The sequence below is a fragment of the Lampris incognitus genome, chromosome 3 (assembly GCF_029633865.1).
Source record: "Lampris incognitus isolate fLamInc1 chromosome 3, fLamInc1.hap2, whole genome shotgun sequence".
NCBI classification, from domain to species: Eukaryota; Metazoa; Chordata; class Actinopteri; order Lampriformes; family Lampridae; genus Lampris; species Lampris incognitus.
Genome location: NC_079213.1, coordinates 81,540,899 through 81,559,820, shown reverse-complemented (window position 1 = coordinate 81,559,820; position 18,922 = coordinate 81,540,899). Strand labels below are relative to the sequence as shown.

The 18,922-nt window shown below is 43.3% G+C and overlaps 1 protein-coding gene across 1 annotated transcript; it reads left to right on the top strand.

Annotated features, from left to right (window-relative positions):
* The first annotated feature begins 1,406 nt into the window (after positions 1 to 1,406).
* Positions 1,407 to 18,522, top strand: impact (impact RWD domain protein). The gene is made up of 11 exons (XM_056276268.1): positions 1,407 to 1,574; positions 3,078 to 3,206; positions 3,309 to 3,361; positions 3,444 to 3,506; positions 3,705 to 3,790; positions 7,771 to 7,893; positions 8,074 to 8,168; positions 10,477 to 10,550; positions 11,987 to 12,077; positions 15,224 to 15,358; positions 17,366 to 18,522. The coding sequence occupies exons 1-11, from the start codon at positions 1,527 to 1,529 to the stop codon at positions 17,423 to 17,425; spliced, it is 957 nt and encodes a 318-aa protein (XP_056132243.1). The 5' UTR covers positions 1,407 to 1,526; the 3' UTR covers positions 17,426 to 18,522.
* Positions 18,523 to 18,922: the final 400 nt, after the last annotated feature.

Below are 18,922 nucleotides of genomic sequence, written 5' to 3'. Positions count from 1 at the left end.
AGAAAAAAATATATCAACAAGCATGGTGCACATAACACCCTATCTATACTGCACTACCGCAGCACACAGCAAGCATCACAAACAAAACCTGACAGGGTAAAACAAGTGGAAGGGCCAGTCCAATGACCATTAACTCCGAGTGTCTGACACTCTGAGGGAGGAGTTGTAAATGTTTGATGGCCACAGGCAGGAATGACCTCCTGTGGAGCTCTGTGGTGCTTTTCGGCAGAATGAGTCCTCCTGTGCTAAAGTACTCCTGTGCCCAACCAGCACATCATGGAGTGGGTGGGAGACATTGTCCATGATGGCACATAATTTCAAAAGCGTCCTCATCTCAGAAACTGCCGCCAGAGAATCCAGTTCCACCCCCACAACATCAGCGGCCTTGCGGATCAGTTTATTGAGCCTGTTTGCACCCACTACCCTCAGTCTGCTGCCCCAACACACAACAGCAAACAGGAGAGCACTGGCCATCACAGACTCATAACACATCCTGAGCATTGTCTGGCAGATTTTGAAGGACCTCAGCCTTCTTAAAAAAATAGAGACGGCTCTGTCCCTTCTTGTAGAGGGCATCAGTGTTCTTAGCCCAGTCCAGTTTATTGTTTATATATAGCCCCAGGTAGTACTCCACAGTGTCCACACCGACCCCCTGGATGGAGACAGGGGTCACTGGTGCCATGTATGGCTCTGTAACTTTGTTGGCGTAGCTAATACAATTATGTAGATACCTAGAAATACATAGTTCACCATGCTCCAGTTCATATATATATATATGAGTGCGTGACGCACGACACATGCCTATACTGCTATAACCGGTTATTTTCTTGCCCGGTGCGGGATCCGATACGGGGTGTACTGCACCACAAGGCGACATCACTAACCGCTCGGCTAAAGGGTCAGACCCGTTAGCTAGGGACTAACGTGTCTTATTAGTAGTTTACACTGCTATGCATTAAACCTTTTTTCCTTCTTCTGTATCTGTGTTGATATTCCGCTCCTCATTAGTTGAGCTCTTATAACACCATTGACGGTTTCGGGACACACACACACACACACACACACACACACACACACACACACACACACACACACACACACACATATATATATATATATATATATAAAATCCAGTGATTCAAGCAATTATTTAATAAACAGTAAGCGTGTTTCATGCCAAAGCAATCATCAGCTGTCAAATCAATTAAATCAAATCAATCATCGATTGACAGCTGATGATTGCTTAAGGCATGAAACAGGCTTGTACAGTCTATTAAAGAATTACTTGAAACACTGGATTATTTTGCTCCTTGTTTTTGTAATTTACATATTTATTTATTTTTTTGCAAGGCACCGTTAAATCACTGAATATCCGGCGGACACCGGAAGCCGAAATAGTCTAGCAGGAAAGAATATTGCTGTTGTCACACATGCACGCCCAGTTCTGTAAGCAAGAGTTTTTGAAATTAACACAAATGTTCCGTTGTTTCCTCGTGTTTTTTCAACGTGACGTTTACGATGAATAAATGGCTGACATCACAATTTCGGAGAATGAAGGGGACCTCCAGTCGCAAGTAAACTAACTTTTTTGACATCGCAACCCTTACTTCCTTTCAGATTTCATTACAACCAAGGAAACTAACAGTTCAGCTGAGTGCCTTTTTAAAATCATTTTATTTTGCATTATTCTATGGTGGTTGTGTATAGGGCGTATAGTTATTGATCTTGAATATATATGAGACTGTGGTGGACACGTATTGGGGATAGAATTCGCCCCAGGAACTAAGGGTTAAGTCAGGGTTGCCCTGGCAGGTTAACGCAGGGTTAAGTCATGGTTGTTCAGCCAGTTTTCTGGTTATTCTTGCCGCCTCCGCTCAGTCGAGCTGTGGTTTTGTTGTCTCTCTGATTTACCATTGATTAAAGAAAGCTGCCTACACGGCTAAAGTGTGAACCTACGGTCTTCTCCGTCCCTTCGGCTCTACACTGGTGACCCCGACGTCGGTTTTCGGATAAGTTTTCTGAAACCAATCACATTATGGCTACGAACGCCGTTGCAATGAAACTGCCGGAGTTTTGGGAGTCTTCCGCGGCTACATGGTTCGCGCAGGCTGAGGCACAGTTCGCGCTCAGAGACATAACAGCAGACGAGACCAGGTACTACTACGTAGTGGCAGCGCTGGGGTGCGCTACGGCTTCCAGGATAAGCGGTTTCATAACCAACCCACCGGCCGATGGTAAATACGCCGCACTTAAAAATCTCCTCCTTGAAACTTTTGAACTGTCAACAACGGAGAGAGCACGTCGCCTCTTCGCAATTCAGGGCTTGGGAGATGGCAAACCATCGGAGCTAATGAGCAGGATGTTAAACCTACTGGGTCAAGAAAAGCCATGTTTCCTGTTTATGGAGCTGTTTCTGCGCAACATGCCGCCCCACGTCCAGACTGCGCTCGCTACCTCCACCATCACGGATCCCCGTGAGCTGTCAAAGGAGGCTGACCGATTCTTCGTCGCTACACAACGTTCCTCCCATGCCGCGGTGCTGGCTCCTACCTTCGCTGGCCACCCGCCGACATCGCGGGCGTGGCCCGACGGCGGCGCCACAGCGTCAGACCGCTACAAGCCCAAATATAGCCAATTTGATACAGACGTCAAAGAAACGAACCCAGATGTTGGAGTTAGATCTCATTGTATTTCAGTATTTCTCTGTCTCACAGATGCAGATTGAAGTGATATTGGGCAAACTTTAGAAATACACAGGCACGCTAACTCACACCATGCGCAGATAACACGTCGATCTCGTCACGATAACAAGAGATTTCCTCATAAAAAAGACGCACTAAAACTAACACCATCTCGATTAAAATAATTTAAATCAAAAGAATTAAACGCAGCACATTAAAAGAAGAATCTACCACAGTAAAGAACATTATCACTGCCAGGCGTGTGCTTTTGCATCGCGTTTCTAACCGTATCTTTTGAGATACAAAAAAAGTGTATGATTGACTTTAGCAATTGCATTAAAGACGTCATTTCACAGTGGGTGTGATGCAGCTTTAAAATTGTCTTGCCTCTGCCAGATCGAAGAGGTTGAGGCACTTTCTGCCATTTACGGCGATGAGTGGTGTGTTATTGATGAAGCTTCCAGAATCTTTTGCATCAAAATATCCAGCAACTTGGAGGAACCAAAACTGACTGCGTGTTTACAGGTAAAAAAAAAAAGTTTGTTAATCACATCTATGTGACTTTGTAGTTACCTATAATCTGCCACAAATAATAATTCCTGATAAAATGTCTTTTTAAATGATCAGATAATTCTACCACCCGATTATCCAAGTGCGGCACCACCTATCTATCAGATAAAGTAGGTCCATTTACTTTTCCCATTTAATTCAAAGGGCTCGCGTTGAATAGTCTAACCCGCTCCTTGTTCCCTTCCTTTGCAGTGCAGCATGGTTGCGAGGTCTTGAGAGGATGAAATTAGCAAACAGCCTGGAGGACCTTTATGTGTGAGTGCATTTGGTTATTTCCAGTTTTGTGTACTTTTGTACAAGTGGAATTAGCCATAACAGTAATAAGATGTTTGTTTACATAAGCCGCACAGTAAGATTTTCATAGTTTAAAAATGTGTTGTTCTTTCCATGTCTGATGTGCATCATCTCTTTGTGTGTAGGCCCTCACTTGTAAAATGTTTTTCATTTCAACAGAGAGCATACCGGAGAGAACATCCTCTACCTTTGGGTTGAGAGAATCCGGGAGTTCCTCGTGGAGAAATCTCAAAGCACAGAAACAGGTGAGGTCCATAGTTATACGACGATCTATACTTATTTGAAGTGACATTTGAATTGTTATTTTCTTATTTAAAATAACTGTGGGAGAATCAATTTCCCTGTATACCTAGCAATTTAGTAAATAACATTCCCTTCACAAAGCTACACTAGATATCAAAATGTAATGTATATTGGGCTGTATCTTCTAACGTGATCTATCTATCTATCTATCTATCTATCTATCTATCTATCTATCTATCTATCTATCTATCTATCTATCTATCTATCTATCTATCTATCTATCTGTCTATCTGTCTATCTGTTTGTCTGTCTGTCTAAATTTATAAATATATAACCATATGTCTGTGTCTCAGCTATATATGGTTATATTTTTATACACGTTAGCCAATACATATTCACATACCTACACATATACACAAATAAAACTAGAAGAGTGTAGTCAGTAGAGTGCAACTTTGCCAGGCACATCTCCTCTTCTCTGGTGCTCGGACTTTGGCAAAAAAAACAGCTGAGGAGTTAGCACTTAATTACGGTATAAAACAGGTTTGTCAAAGGTTTTGAATCACCGCAACCACAAGAAGTCCCTGATCATACAGTCATAACTATGCCCAAACAATTATTAGGCTGACAGGTCCAGTAGTATGTTATATTAGCAGCGGACAGATACACACACACAGAAAAACCAGTGTTTTTCCTGCCGTTATAAGACTTTTGCGCAGTGCCCAACTCAATTGAATGGGAAAATTGGGGGAAAAAATGTAATAGACCGCACTCAAGCTAAAATAATCTACCTAATAAATATGCTTTGCCTGTCAGCCTCCTAGGCGGACCCTCGCATGAACGCGACCAATATGAACTTGCACCTTCCAAAAAGAACAGGTTTGCTATGTGACCATTTTGATCTGATGTTAACCATGTCTTTATCATCCCCGCCAGGCAGAATTCCTGGAGGCTGTCGCTGCCCCCTCTCTGTCGACCAACGCTGCTGTCTGTCATTGCCTGATCTGAGTCAACCGTGCGCATGCACGACTCACATCTGTGATTGACCCGGATTGGGCAGCAACATGATTAAAAGTTATTAAAAGAATTTTGATAATCCAAAAAATGTGAAAGTTGTAAAGCAGCAACTTCCTCCAGGTTGGATTCAAAATTGGAAGTGTTGCGTATTCTTGTCGCTGCCCATCTGAGTCAACCGTAGCTGTGAGTCATGTATGTGCAAGCATAAACGGTTTACCCAGTTTTATAATATTATTAAATTAATGACAGGGTTAGGGTTAGACCAAAATGGTTGCATAGCAAACCTTTTCTTTTTGGAAAGTGCAAGTTCATATTAGAGTTGGTCTCATTCATGCGAGGGTCCGCCTCGGAGGGTGTACACCCACAGACTGACAGGCAAAATGTTTTTATTAGGTAGGTTTTTTTCCCCAGATAGCAGACACATTTGGGCCTGATATGGCGCACTTTTGGTATTTACGGCCCAGTTACGGCACTGGCAACTGTTGTGTGGGCCAGACGTGGCCCAGATGTCATAAGCTGGGCCTGACTTGGGTTACGGCAAGTGTTGTGTAGGCCAGATATGGCCCAAATGTAACGAACCGGGCTTGACTTGGGTTACAGCACATACTATGTGGGTCAGATGTGGCCCAAATATGGCCCAATTGTGGCTGAGTTGAGGCAGCTACACTCACCCTGAGTCTAAGCTGTCATTCAAGGCCAAATGTGGGCTATAAGATAACTGCAGATGTGGGCCATATTTGGGCCAAAGGTTCTTTGCTGTCTGGGTTAGCTTGTTTCATTCTTATTCTGTTAGCGATATCTATGATTTCTATTTCTATACGTTTGCCTTCTACTGCTGTTGCAATTCAGATCTTTTAATGATTAACTTTATTTTTTGTTGGATTTTTTCCCCCCAATTGTACTTGGCCAATTTACCCTATTTTCCAATCCGTCCCGGTCGCTGCTCCACCACCCTCTGCCGAGCCGGGGAGGGCTGCAGACTACCACATGCTTCCTCTGATACATGTGGAGTCGCCAGCCGCTTCTTTTCACTCGATGGTGAGGAGTTTTGCTAGGGGGGCGTAGCGTGTGGGAGGATCACGTTATTCCCCCCAGTTCCTCCTCCCTCCAGAACAGGTGCCCCGACTGACCAGATGAGGCGCTAGTGCAGCGACCAGGATGCATACCCACATCTGGCTTCCCACCCGCAGAGACGGCCAATTGTGTCTGTAGGGACACCCGACCAAGCCAGAGGTAACACAGGGATTCGAACCGGAGATTCCTGTGTTGGTAGGCAACGGAATAGACCGCTGCGCCACCCAGACAGGACCCATAGTTAACATTTTAATCTTATCTAATCAAGCCCTGATGACTTGATTCTGATATGGACTGTTGTTAATCAGTAGAGGGCAATACTGATTCATTGTTCAACCCTTCCTTACTCGAGAAGAAGAGTTGAATCAAATATCCGGTTAAACACAGTGCCCGCTAAGTTCTACTAAGAAACCATGCCATGGGCGATGGTAATACAAGTGTTTCCATGCTGTGGGATGCAGGAAAAGATGAACACAAAGGCATTTGAAGGCAGTAAATATGCTCTCTCTGACATCTGACTTTGATTGACTGAAATAATTCAAGATCTGTATCTACATAATGACTTATGTTACCTAGACTGTTCCTTTTCCCTTTCAAGCATAAAAAGTATAAAAGGTATCCAAATTGCACATTTTCCCCTGATGTCACACACAGAAAAAGAAAAAAAAAGATTTTGAGAAGGCTTTTTTCTTGGTTATCTGTGAATGCATGTGGCAGCATCTATTGATGGGTTAGGGCAGTTTCTTTTAGGCACTAAGGCTAAAGATAAATCTATCATCTTCATCACCTTTGTGATGCATATTACCCTTCTGGGTAAGTGATCACAGTTCTTTAGCCCAATAAGTGAGGAATGATGGCTTGTTCCCATTCAAGTTATGAAAATGTGAGAGAGAGGAAATGAGGTGGAGGACAACAGAAGAAAAGTCAAGTCAAGTCTATTTTATTTGTATAGCCCAATATCACAAATTACAAATGTGCCTCAATAGGCTTTACAGCAACACAACATCCTGTCCTTAGACTCTCGCATCGGATAAGGAATAACCCCCTAAAAAACCCTTTAACAGGGAGAAAAAATAGGAAGAAACCTCAGGGAGAGCAACAAGGAAGATCTCTCTCCCAAGACAGACAACATGCAATGGATGTTGTGTTTACACAACTTACAGAATACAACATTGAAAGAGAACAACAGAATTCTAATTTGATTATAAAATTCAAGAAAAATAGGAGTAAACACGACAAAGTGGGTGGCACAAATGAGGACAAATAATAGGGTGGATAATGAAGTTTACAAATCAGTGTGTTAGAGCAGGCAAACGAGTGATTTTGGAGAGGATGTCATGTGTGTTCATCCATATATGAATGCTCGCTTATTTGCAGATCTAGTTTTGGCTGTGTGTGTGTGTGTGTGTGTGTGTGTGTGTGTGTATTTATGTATGTGTTTATTTACTGTTCATTTTTCTATTTAAATATAAGTACTCAAGAAGTATAAAAGTGTGCACATGTAATTGACCATGCTTTCCTTCAATTTGTTACCCAATTTTCTACCATATGCTTGTTAAAAGTTAAACATGGCAGAATTCACAACTATTTATATAAATTACCATCCTACCATTGTGTTCTATTTAAAGGTTTTAGAGAAATCAGAAAATATTAGCTATATTAGTTATTTTATTATTATTATGATGACTCTGCTTGGTATCCTAGATAATGAATCTGTATTAATGATAATAGTAAGGTCACCTGATGGTCAAATAGGCATGAGCGGCCCAATTGGTGTCTGTTTTAATGAGACCTTAACTGACCAACACACGAATCACGGGGACCATTAAGGGCACTAAAAGTTTTACATCTAACAGAATCATTAAAAAAAAAAATTACATGACTTTTACAGTGGGACAACCAGAAATGGTAAATGTAACGACTGAGGAAGATGTGGATGATGAAGATATTCCGGATCTTAATACTCTGAAACTGAACACCGAAAATGTACATCTCTTCATGGATCATGACAGCGGTATGGCCTCAGTCTTATTTGGATATTTTTAGACCAGAAATGTCAAAGCTGTATGTTGTCTGACCAACGGTGTTGTAGTTGCATGAATTACACAACACTTAACTTTAATAGTGTATATAAAATGCATTAATTAAGTATAACACACAGTGTCTGTAAAGCATATTCTGTATTTTCTTGCAGATGAAGAGGTTCCTCCGGTAAAACATGGAGATACAATCACAGACCGACGCAGTACCTTCCAGCCTCACTTAGCACCTGTTGTAACTCCCAGACAGGTACAACACACGAATCGTGTCTGAATTCAGGTTTTTTTTTTTATGTCCCAACACAGTTAGGATTCAATTCATAGATTGGCAATATATACTGGTTTATTCAAAAAGTTGAATTTCCATTTCCAGCTGCAGTAGAAGCTTCAAAGAGAAACTTAAAATCACATTTTGCATCTGGGTAGCGTGGTGGTCCATTCCGTTGCCTACCAACACAGGGATCGCTGGTTCCAATCCCTGTGTTACCGCCGGCTTGGTCGGGCATCCCTACAGGCACAATTGGCTGTGTCTGCGGGTGAGAAGCTGATGTGGGTATGTGTCCTGGTCGCTGCACTAGCGCCTCATCTGGTCGGTCGGGGCACCTGTTTTGGGGGAGGGGGAACTGGGGGGGAATAGTGTGATCCTCCCACGCGCTACGTCCCCCTGGCGAAAATCCTCACTGTCAGGTGAAAAGAAGCGGCTGGCAACTCCACATGTATCGGAGACATTTGGTAGTCTGCAGTCCTCCCTGAATCGGCAGAGGGTGGTGGAGCAGCGACTGGGACGGCTCAGAAGAGTGGGCTAACTGGCCAGATACCATTGGGGAGAAAAAAGGGGGAAAAAATCCACAAAAAAATAAATGACATTTTAAAGTGTCACATGATTGGTGTGACATTTGGGACTTTGGTCAAATTTTGTACAGCTTCTTTGCTTTTAGCAAGACAATTATCTGGGTGGTGAGTGTTATGTATAGGAGTGAAATTCACTGGGCCAGTTCACTCACCAATGTGGATACTGAAACGTCCTCTCACAGATTCCTGGTATCTATAAATCTGATTCTCTGGGTAACATTAACAACTGCTCTTAAAAGCTTCCGCCTGCTATGAAGTGGTGTTTAGACAAAGGTAATCAATTACAGGCGCTGTCGTTCTCCAGAGAGTGCATGAATTGAGCAGATGAAACATGTAATTACATGGGACATTGTAAATGTTATGAGTTCAAGAGAAAATCTCCAGGTCGTTCTCTGTGTGGAGTTTGCATTTTCTCCCCATGTCTGTGTGGGTTTTCTCCGGAGGCTCCGGTTTCCTCCCACAGTCCAAAGTCATGTAGGTCAGGTGAATTGGCCATACTAAATTGTCCCTAGGTATGAATGGGTGTGTGTGTGTACGTGTGTGTGTATCAGCCCTGTGATGGCCTGGCGGCCTGTCCAGGTTGTCTCCCTGCCTGCCACCCAATGACTTCTGGAATAGGCTCCAGCATCCCCGCGACCCTGAGAGCAGGATAAGCGGTTCAGATAATTGATGGATTGAACAAGAGATTCTGCGATATTACTATTTTGACTTTGGTCATTCAAACGAGCTATATTTTGCTGCAGTACTACAGAAATTACCAATATCCCATTTCAATCAATCAGACATGGTCATGGTCATATATACTGTACATACTGCCCCAGTTGAAATCAAACCCTTGGCTCAGTCAGGTAACCAGGCTCTCTCCAATGAGCACCACAAGAACAATTCTCCAAGATAATGGGAAGAACATAATACCTGAATATCTTTTTGCAGCCGATCACATCTTTCTTGAAATGGGTTCATATGCCTACATTTCTTGAATTTTTAAGATCACGTTCGTTCCTTGCAAACAATGATGTAACCATATCCTTTTCACCTTCCCATTTCTCTCCCTGACGATATCAGCGTTTGTATGATTTTCTTGTCAGAATGGGAAGAAATGGGGGAAGGGCTGCGATGAGCTGTCCCTTACTTCTCTGAATAAAAACACTCACTTGTCAAAAAATGAATTTAGCCTCCGGTCCAGAAGCAAAATGTAATCCTTGCCCAATACATTATCGGTTTATTACAAAGCTCAGTAATAAAACAAGCAAAGAAGCGGTCGGGCGTTTTCTGTTAAAGCAGGTAGGACTTTGTAATAGCTCATTTAAGGGGGATTATTAGACCAAGAACTGAGACATGATTGCATATTTCTTCCTGTATGGGTAGACGCACTAACAGCTCTCTGATGCTGCAGTGGGTCTGAGTCAACTGCATCAGACAGTTGGTAACATAACTATGCCTATCATCTCCTTGTATACAGTATCAGTTTCAACTTAAAACTGTTTTAAAAGTGAGTTTCTTTTCTTTACACACCACACAGGTGTACTGGATTAGTGTTTTTGCCAGACATCAAACATAATTATGCTCCCGTTGAGAGTTGACGATGCTTCAAAACCTGAAATCCTCCCTGGTCACTGATTTTCCAAAAAGTGAGAGAGGACCTAAGAGGTGATCATCACCTCAACACTTCTCAAATGTAGTGTTCTCTGTATTTTGTGTTGCAGGTCAAAATGGTTCTGGATAAGTTGTGTGAAAACAAGAAGATTGCTAGTGCCACGCATAATATTTATGCATACAGGTCAGCTAATGCCCAATATATGATTCATTTTCTGTGTTGGTGGTATTTTACAGGTCAGTTTAACGGTTGGTGTTTCAGTGTGTGGTTATTGTAGAAAAATAATATATAAATAGGGTTGGTAACTGTCAATCTTCTTATATAAGTGCTCATTATTGCAATTAAAGGTCAAAAAACACAAGCAATGGTAGACTGGCCATCTGGAGCACTGGGAGTTTTCCCGGTGGGCCGTTTGACATTGGGGTCGATGCAACGCAACATATAAATAACCCCAGCTCCCACTTAAATAAAAATAACCAAGTGTTGTGTGTCTGACTGGCCCAGGCGAGTGGGCTGCTGGCCCACTGCAGTTGGGTATTAAACCTGTCTGCCTCTCTCCCAGCCAATTACTCTTGGTCCAGTCCATTCTTTTTTTCTTTTTTTTAAAAATGTCTCCCCCTTTTTTCGCCCCAATTGTATTCGGCCAATTACCCCACTCTTGTGAGCTGTCCTGGTCACTGCCCTACCCCCTCTGCTGATCCCGGGAAGGCTGCAGACTACCACGTCTTCTCCGATACATGTAGAGTCAACAGCCGCTTCTTTTCACCTGACAGTGAGGAGTTTCACCAGAGGGATGTAGCATGTGGGAGGATCACGCTATTCCCCCCAGTTCCCCCTCCCCCTCGAACAAGCGCCCCGACCAACCAGAGGAGGGGCTAGTGCAGCGACCAGGACACACACCCACATCCGACTACCCTCCCGCAGACACGGCCAATTGTGTCTGTAGGACGCCCAACCAAGCCGGAGGCAACACGGGGAGGTCTGGTCCATTCTGATGTTTCCTGGGCCCTGCCCCTTTCCCATCTCTGTTAAGTGGCGACATTTGGATAAATAGTGGAGTGGAGAAAGTTGGACAAACGGATGGAGAAAAAACGTAAAGGTGGTTAAAATGATTTCTTTTACTGGTCAGATAGTACCAGAGATTCTTGCCACCTTGCTGCCAGTGCCGTTATGCCAAAATGGGCTCCTTTTAGCCAGCCTCCTAAGAGCAACACATTCCCCTTGTTCTATTTTACATCTATTTTACTAAAGTTATTGTTATAAATATTACTCAGTAATCTTGTTTACATAAAGTGTGGCGTGGTTTGTGTGGGTGGTGGTGTATCGCTGGGGGGGGGGGGGGGGGTTGGTGGGCCGGTCTGAGTCAAAAAGTCCAGGGCCATTTTTCATTTCCAGTCTGCCCGGAACACAAGGGAGAAAGCAATACATTCTGGAAAATATGACTTATGACATGAAATCGTGTGTGTGTGTGCGCGCGTGCGTGCAGAGCATTTCAACTTGGAGGATATGTTGACTTTTAGACCACTTTTGAAACGTTCCTCTGAAGAGGCTGTCGAGCCTCAAAAACGTCAAATGTTCTCTCACCTAATGTCAAGCAATTATGACTCTCTGTGTTGTAGAATTTATTGTGAGGGCAAGCAGAGCTTCTTGCAAGACTGTGAAGATGATGGCGAGACAGCAGCAGGGGGAAGATTGCTCCATTTACTACAGGTATGTTTTTGAATCTACACAGATTGACCATGAGTTAGCCAGTCACTCATTTGACTTGAAGCTGGCATCGTGCATTGGTCCTCAGGAGGAAAGAAATCCTAATACAAGTAATGTACAATAGGAGATGTGATAAAAACGCTACATTTTGTTGACTCCTGTGTGTGTGGATGCTTAAACTCCCCCCTTTAGGTGGTCAGAGCACTGAGCCAGCAAAACAGCACAACTCCCCAACGCCTATAGGAACACTTTACAAGACACTAGGCTTAAGTCTTGGACAGATGATATCTGGATGATATCTCTAACCACAAGGCCATTTTGCCTCTTAAGACAACTTTCTGATGAGTTACTCACTTGGTGCATTGATAAATAGATTAACATGTCAGTGTGCAACACATGCACAAGTTTTGTGTGTCGTATTATATTACATCATATATCTAAAAACATGGCGGCATGGTGGTGCAGGGGTTAGTGCGGTCGCCTCACAGCAAGAAGGTCCTGGGTTCGAACCCCGGGGTTGTCCAACCTTGGGGGTCATCCAACCTTGGGGGTCATCTCAGGTCATCCTGTGTGGAGTTTGCATGTTCTCCCCATGTCTGCGTGGTTTTCCTCTGAGTGCTCTGGTTCCCTCCCACAGTCCAAAGACATGTCATCATCATCATCATCAGTTCCGTAACCTATGGAAGTCGTAGGAGCACAGCTGATGCCTCAACAAGTCTCTTCCACCATTCCCTGTCCATCACAGCTCTCCCCGCCTCCGCTACGCTCATCTGTAGCCATTCTCCGATGTTGTTTACCCAGGTTTTTCTCGGTCTCCTCTCTTCCTAGTCCCTTCTACCAGGCCTTGCAGGATGTCCTTTGCAAGTGTCCTTTCCGTTCGGCAAACATGCCCAAACCAGTTTAATTTAAAAAAAAAGACATGTAGGTCAGGTGAATTGGCCGTACTAAATTGTCCCTAGGTGTGATTATGTGTGTGTGTATGTGTGTGTGTGTGTGTGTGGGCCTTCTGATGGTCTGGCAGCCTGTCCAGGGTGTCTCCCCGCCTGCTGCCCAATGACTGCTGGGATATGCTCCACATCCCCACGACCCCAATTGGAATAAGCGGCTTGGATAATGGATGGATGGGTGGTTTACAGTACAAGACCAATCTGTATGCAAAGTATACCATCACATTCATCCATTTGCCATTAAATCGGTTCTAAGGTCCAACATAAACAATCTGAATAGAGAATCTGACATTCCGTTGGATTACAATTTCTCATTTGGGGCTGCATCTAAACAGCCATGCTCATTTCAATAGTCTACACGATGGCCCCTATTGTCCCCCTTTTTTTTGGATTTCCCCCCTTTTTTCTCCCCAGTTGTACTTGGCCAATTACCCCACTCTTCTGAGTCATCCTTGTCGCTGCTCCACCCCCTCTGCCGATCCAGGGAGGGGTGCAGACTACCACATGCCTCCTCCAATACATGTGGAGTCGCCAGCTGCTTATTTTCATCTGACTGTGAGGAGTTTCTCCAGGGGGACGTAGCATATGGGAGGATCATGCTATTCCCCCCAGTTACCCCTCCCCCCTGAACAGGTGCCCCGACCAACCAGAGGAGGCGCTAGTGCAGCGACCAGGACACGTACCCACATCTGGCTTCCCACCTGCAGACACAACCAATTGTGTCTGTAGGGACGCCCGATCAAGCCAGAGGTTACATGGGGATTCCAACCGCCGATCCCTGTGTTGGTAGGCAACGGAATAGACCTCCACACCACCCAGACGCCCCCTACTATTGTTCTTTTTAAACTGTAATTGGTATGGATGAGGGGCCCTCCACTGACCCCTTATATAGAAGTCCAGATCTGCTTAGCTCTGCAAGGTGACCTTGACAACTTTCTCTTTTAAATGAATAAGTTACCGTAAAGAAACCAGTGGTTTCAAAATGGACAGGTAATTTAAGGGACCAGGCAATATTTTAAATCGCTTTTGTCAATAACAGCTATTATTACAAAGTACAGGCTGACAATGCCTAAATCAAAGGGACCATCTGACCCAGCCATGCCGCTGCATTCATAAATACCATAATTTGTTTGAAACAATGATGTCGGTGAATAAAGGACTTGTGAGATGCTTTGCACTATCTGCTTTGTTTAAAGCAGTAGTACAAAGCAAAGACAAACACTGAATTTGAAATGAATATCTCCTTTTGGCAGCATCAAGTCCAGAGAGAGGGAAGGTCTTTACAGAGTAAAGAGAAGTGATAGGACCAATAACCATCAACATTGTTAAACTGACTGTATTGTGAAGCTTGTGTAGGGGCCAGTAGGTTTCTAAACATGATGACCATGGCAAGTATTTTGCTGCTTTTATGTTGCTCACATGTTTATTAGAGTGAAGCTTCCCCATCCTGACAGGCTGATGATGGCACGCATTGAAATCTCTGCTCCATCCCCGTCCAGAGGGATTTTGCTACTGCGATATTATTTCACCCATATTACTTTTTGTTTCTCATGTCAAAGAGACACTTTTCGCTGGTTGATGTTGTCAGATTACACTATGATTCACACACACACACACACACACACGCACACACACACGCACACACACACACTTTCACTTGTTATTTCTCCACAAATAAAATGTATTATTATTATTATTATTATCCCTGAACTGAGAGGGGTGGCCTAAGAGTACATCTGTCACCATCTTACAATGTTGTGATTGCAAACATTCCCAAATCCTCTATGAATAGTACACATGGCCACTGTAACTCTAGTTAATGGTCACGGCAATTTGCATATGAAACCAGTCATTGGTTTCGGTCGTTATGCCACTGTATTGTTTATAAGGGTGAGGATACCTGCAGTCAGTTGAGACTGAAGAGGTCACTTAGATGAGTGATGAAACGTTTCTCTGTCATTAAACGTTGTGTCCAGATGAACTGATTCAACTTTCTGAAACCTCTGTTTTTACAGCTGAGACAAAGATATATCATGATGACCCAATTTGATTTAAGCACAACAGATGACAAAAATGTTGAAAATGGCCATATGGGGTTTGAGTATCTGTACTTGCATAGCTGTTCCTGAACACGCACATGCTCACACATCTAATACCTTGCTTTCTTTAACACCAACGTCCTTCTGTTCACTCCCCCTACAGATTCTGGATGTGCGTAATGTCATGGTGGTTGTGTCTCGCTGGTATGGAGGTATTCTGCTGGGTCCGGACCGCTTCAAACACATCAATAACTGTGCTAGAAACATCCTGGTACAGGAAGGCTTCACCTCCTCTGCGGTGAGACGTTATCTGGGTCTCAAATTGCTTTCTAGTGTTGCTCTTTAGATAAAACACATAAGCGGTCAAATGATGGTTTTATTCATTTCTACTGATAGTGAGGTGTTCACTAGATTCACTGCAAAAGATGGCACTCTTTCTCCAATCATCAAAACAGTAATTAGTTATTCATTAGACAGTGTTCTTTTATAGTAGCTGAAGTAGGGTCAGAGAGGTCAGGGAACAGTGCTGTGCACGTATGGTACCTGCTGTAATGCCACAGAGGACGACATTGTTGTTACAATGCAATATTTGTAACTTGTGTTGTGTCTGGCACACCATCAGTAGGTCTGCTCTTGCATTATGGATGTCAGTTGATCTGAAGTGTCTGTAGCTACACTGCATGTTCTTGAGATCAAACACACTCCTTGCTTTCACCAGCCCGCGGGTTGGGGCAGTGTGCGTTGAAGTATTCTTTGTGAACATCCAAGTCATTGCATTGACAACATGATTGACCATTGAGCTGCTGCCACTGATAGATTAAAAGGTATTGCAAACCAACACCCTGGAAGTGACCTACATTAAAAACCCAACTCAAACTGCTGCAAAAACAAAAACAGCGAATGGTTCAGCTCCTGAAATTGCGTTTCTGCGCTCTTTTGCTTAGATTCACAGCAGTGGCGTTTTCTAGGTTGAAGGCACATTTTTGTTTTAGTGTTATTGTGGTTGCTGTTGATGTTCTCAGGGACCTTTATACAGACAACATAATTGTAATAAAAAATGACACACGTAAGGGTGCCTGCCATTCTGCCAGTCATGCAGAATATCACCAGTGCTTCTGTTTAATTATTCTTCTCCCCAACGAGCACATTCCCACACCTAGTTGCCTCCATTTCATGTCAAACAGCTTTGTGCAGGTTGAGTTAAGATGTGTTGTTCAGAAGTATTAAAGACATTTAAATATTGTGTGAACTGTCTTGTGGGATTGAAAAAAAATCTATATTTCACACCTTTAGACGCTAGAATGTTCCTTCAAAATCAAATCCTGCCAGCAGTGGAAAATATGAAGAGCTCTCTTTTGTGTTGATGTTTTGCTGTTCCTAGGGGGGGAAATGAGTCGTGTGAATATGTAAAGTTCATGTAAAGTTTATGTGTCTGGTAGAGCAGGGAGCTGTATTAAACTCGATTAGTCATAATGCTCGCTTTATGTCCAGTGGACTGGGGATTCAGCTGCAGCTTGGTCAGGGATGGATGAAAGTATAAAATACACAATAATAAATAGCTCCTTAGAGTGCAACACAAAGCTTAAGACAATAATACTTGAAATGCATTTAAATACTAAGCTGATTAAGAAACAGCACATTGAAGGAAGCAAATTTTAGCGAGGCAGTGAGGCACAGCAGGAAACCAGACAAAAGTGTCTGTCAAAACTGAGTCATGAGTTGTTAAAATAAAATTACCCTCAAATGTTCAGTTTGGGAAATACTTTTTTTTTTTTTTGTGTGAAAAATTTTCCCCCTTTTTTTCCCCAATTGTACCTGGCCAATTACCCCACTTTTCTAAGCCGTCCCAGTCGTTGCTCCATCCCCTCTGCTGATCTGGGGAGGGATGCAGACTACCACATGCCTCCTCCAATACATGTGGAGTCACCAGCCACTTCTTTTCACCTGACAGTGAGGAGTTTCACCAGGGGAATGTAGCGCGTGGGAGGATCACGCTGTTCCCCCCAGTTCCCCCGAACAGGCACCCTGACCGACTAGAGGAGGTGCTAGTGCAGCGACCAGGACACATACCCACATCCGGCTTCCCACCCGCCAACATGGCCAGTTGTGTCTGTAGGGATGCCCGACCAAGCTGAGGGTAACATGGGGATTCGAACCGGCGATCCCCATGTTGGTAGGCAACAGAATAGATCGCTACACTACCTGAACGCCCCCCGGGAAATGCTTTTTGCACCACTAAGTAGTCTTCTGGTAATGAGAAAATCATGACCTTGATCATGTTCTGATCTTTTCTCTCATTTCACAGGATGATGTAACCAAATCAGGGGGGAAGAGCAAGAAAACAAAAGCCAAGAAGTCCAGATGATTCTGAGCAAAAGAGACATTTAATCAAAGGCATTTGTACAATGTTATGTAATACCTGAAAATGAAGGTCCCGGGGGCTATTTTGAATTCCCACTTCGATTTTGGAATTGATTTATGTCATACTAAAGGTTTTAATCTCGTTTTGAAACAGCAGATTTTATTTAACATTGTTTGGGTGTGAGAAGCCATGCTGCCTTGTGTCCTGATTAACAAAATAATGCCTTGAGATTCGGTCAAAGAAACGAACTCTGACACCTGCAGGAGTCCAGTCCCCTTCTTTTGTATACAGCAATGCATTTTTCAGAGAATTATAAACTCAAGATGATTGAAAAACACGAGATCACCATTACACTTAAAAATGTAGGTTGATCATCAGAAGCATTCTCTTTCAAACTGCATTTGATGCTTACTTTAGCTTGCTAGCAGTTAGCAGTTAAATATTGATTAAAACATCAGCCATAAATCTATCTGGAATGCCACCAAAATATACAGACATTGCTGCCATTGTCTAAGCCTATTCCTGTCTCTTTCTTTCATATGTATGTTCTGAGTGTGTGTATGTGTGTGTATGTGCATGTGCGCGCGCACATACACACTTCACAGATATAGTCCCTTTTCCCATTGCATTTGACATCCACCTTGGTCCTGCTGAAAATGCAGCTATTCACACTTACCACGGCTCAGTGCATTTCAATCTTTCACAGCTCTGATTGGCGTGGTTTTTCCTCGGAGGATTGTTGTTGTCTATAGTCTCAGTTTGGCTTCCACTACCACAGCACCTCTGAGAAGTTTGAAGTAGCCTACTTTTTGCAGTGGGATGAAAAATAAAAATGATCATCCCATCCAGGATTTAAATTTTACAACCCTGATAACCAATAGCAAGTACACTGTTCTCATACAAGGCTGTGTTAAATTATCACAGATGGTACGAATTTGAATGCTCAATCAATCATCAAGACTTTATTTGTATTGCATAGTATATATAAGTGCACTTAACGTGAGATTAGATAAAAAACACTGATTATACATAGAAAAAAATACACGTGATATACACAAAATAAGTAAATAAATAGATCGTAAAAGGGGAAGCATATAGTATGTATGCATGCAAATGTGAGTGTTGTGATGTGCATCGTTGGGAGCGGATATGAACATGTAAGGGGAGGAGGGATTGGGGATGTGTGACCCTAGTTGGAAACAAACTGGTTCGGTTTTGGAAGGGGTGTTTGAATTGAGAGTGAGTTTGTGGGTTTGGGGGCAAGGGGGCCGATGCATGTGTGAAAATGTTTGGCAGATCATTTTCCAGGGCTGGGTGGCACGTTGGCGCAGTCGCCTCACAGCAAGAAGGTGCTGGGTTCGAAACCCGGGGTACTCCAACCTTGGTGGGTCGTCCTCTGTGTGGAGTTTGCATGTTCTTCCCGTGTCTGCGTGGGTTTCCTCCCACAGTCCAAAGACATGTAAGTCAGGTGAACTGGCCCCACTAAATTGTCCCTAGGAA

What these genes read in the sequence shown, in the direction of transcription:
- impact (XM_056276268.1), top strand. Translation starts at nt 1,527, where the DNA reads ATGGCTGACATCACAATTTCGGAGAATGAAGGGGACCTCCAGTCGCAA. An exon ending in AACTGACTGCGTGTTTACAG is followed by an intron (nt 3,207 to 3,308) that starts GTAAAAAAAAAA and finishes TTAAATGATCAG; the next exon opens with ATAATTCTACCACCCGATTA. An exon ending in CTTCATGGATCATGACAGCG is followed by an intron (nt 7,894 to 8,073) that starts GTATGGCCTCAG and finishes ATTTTCTTGCAG; the next exon opens with ATGAAGAGGTTCCTCCGGTA.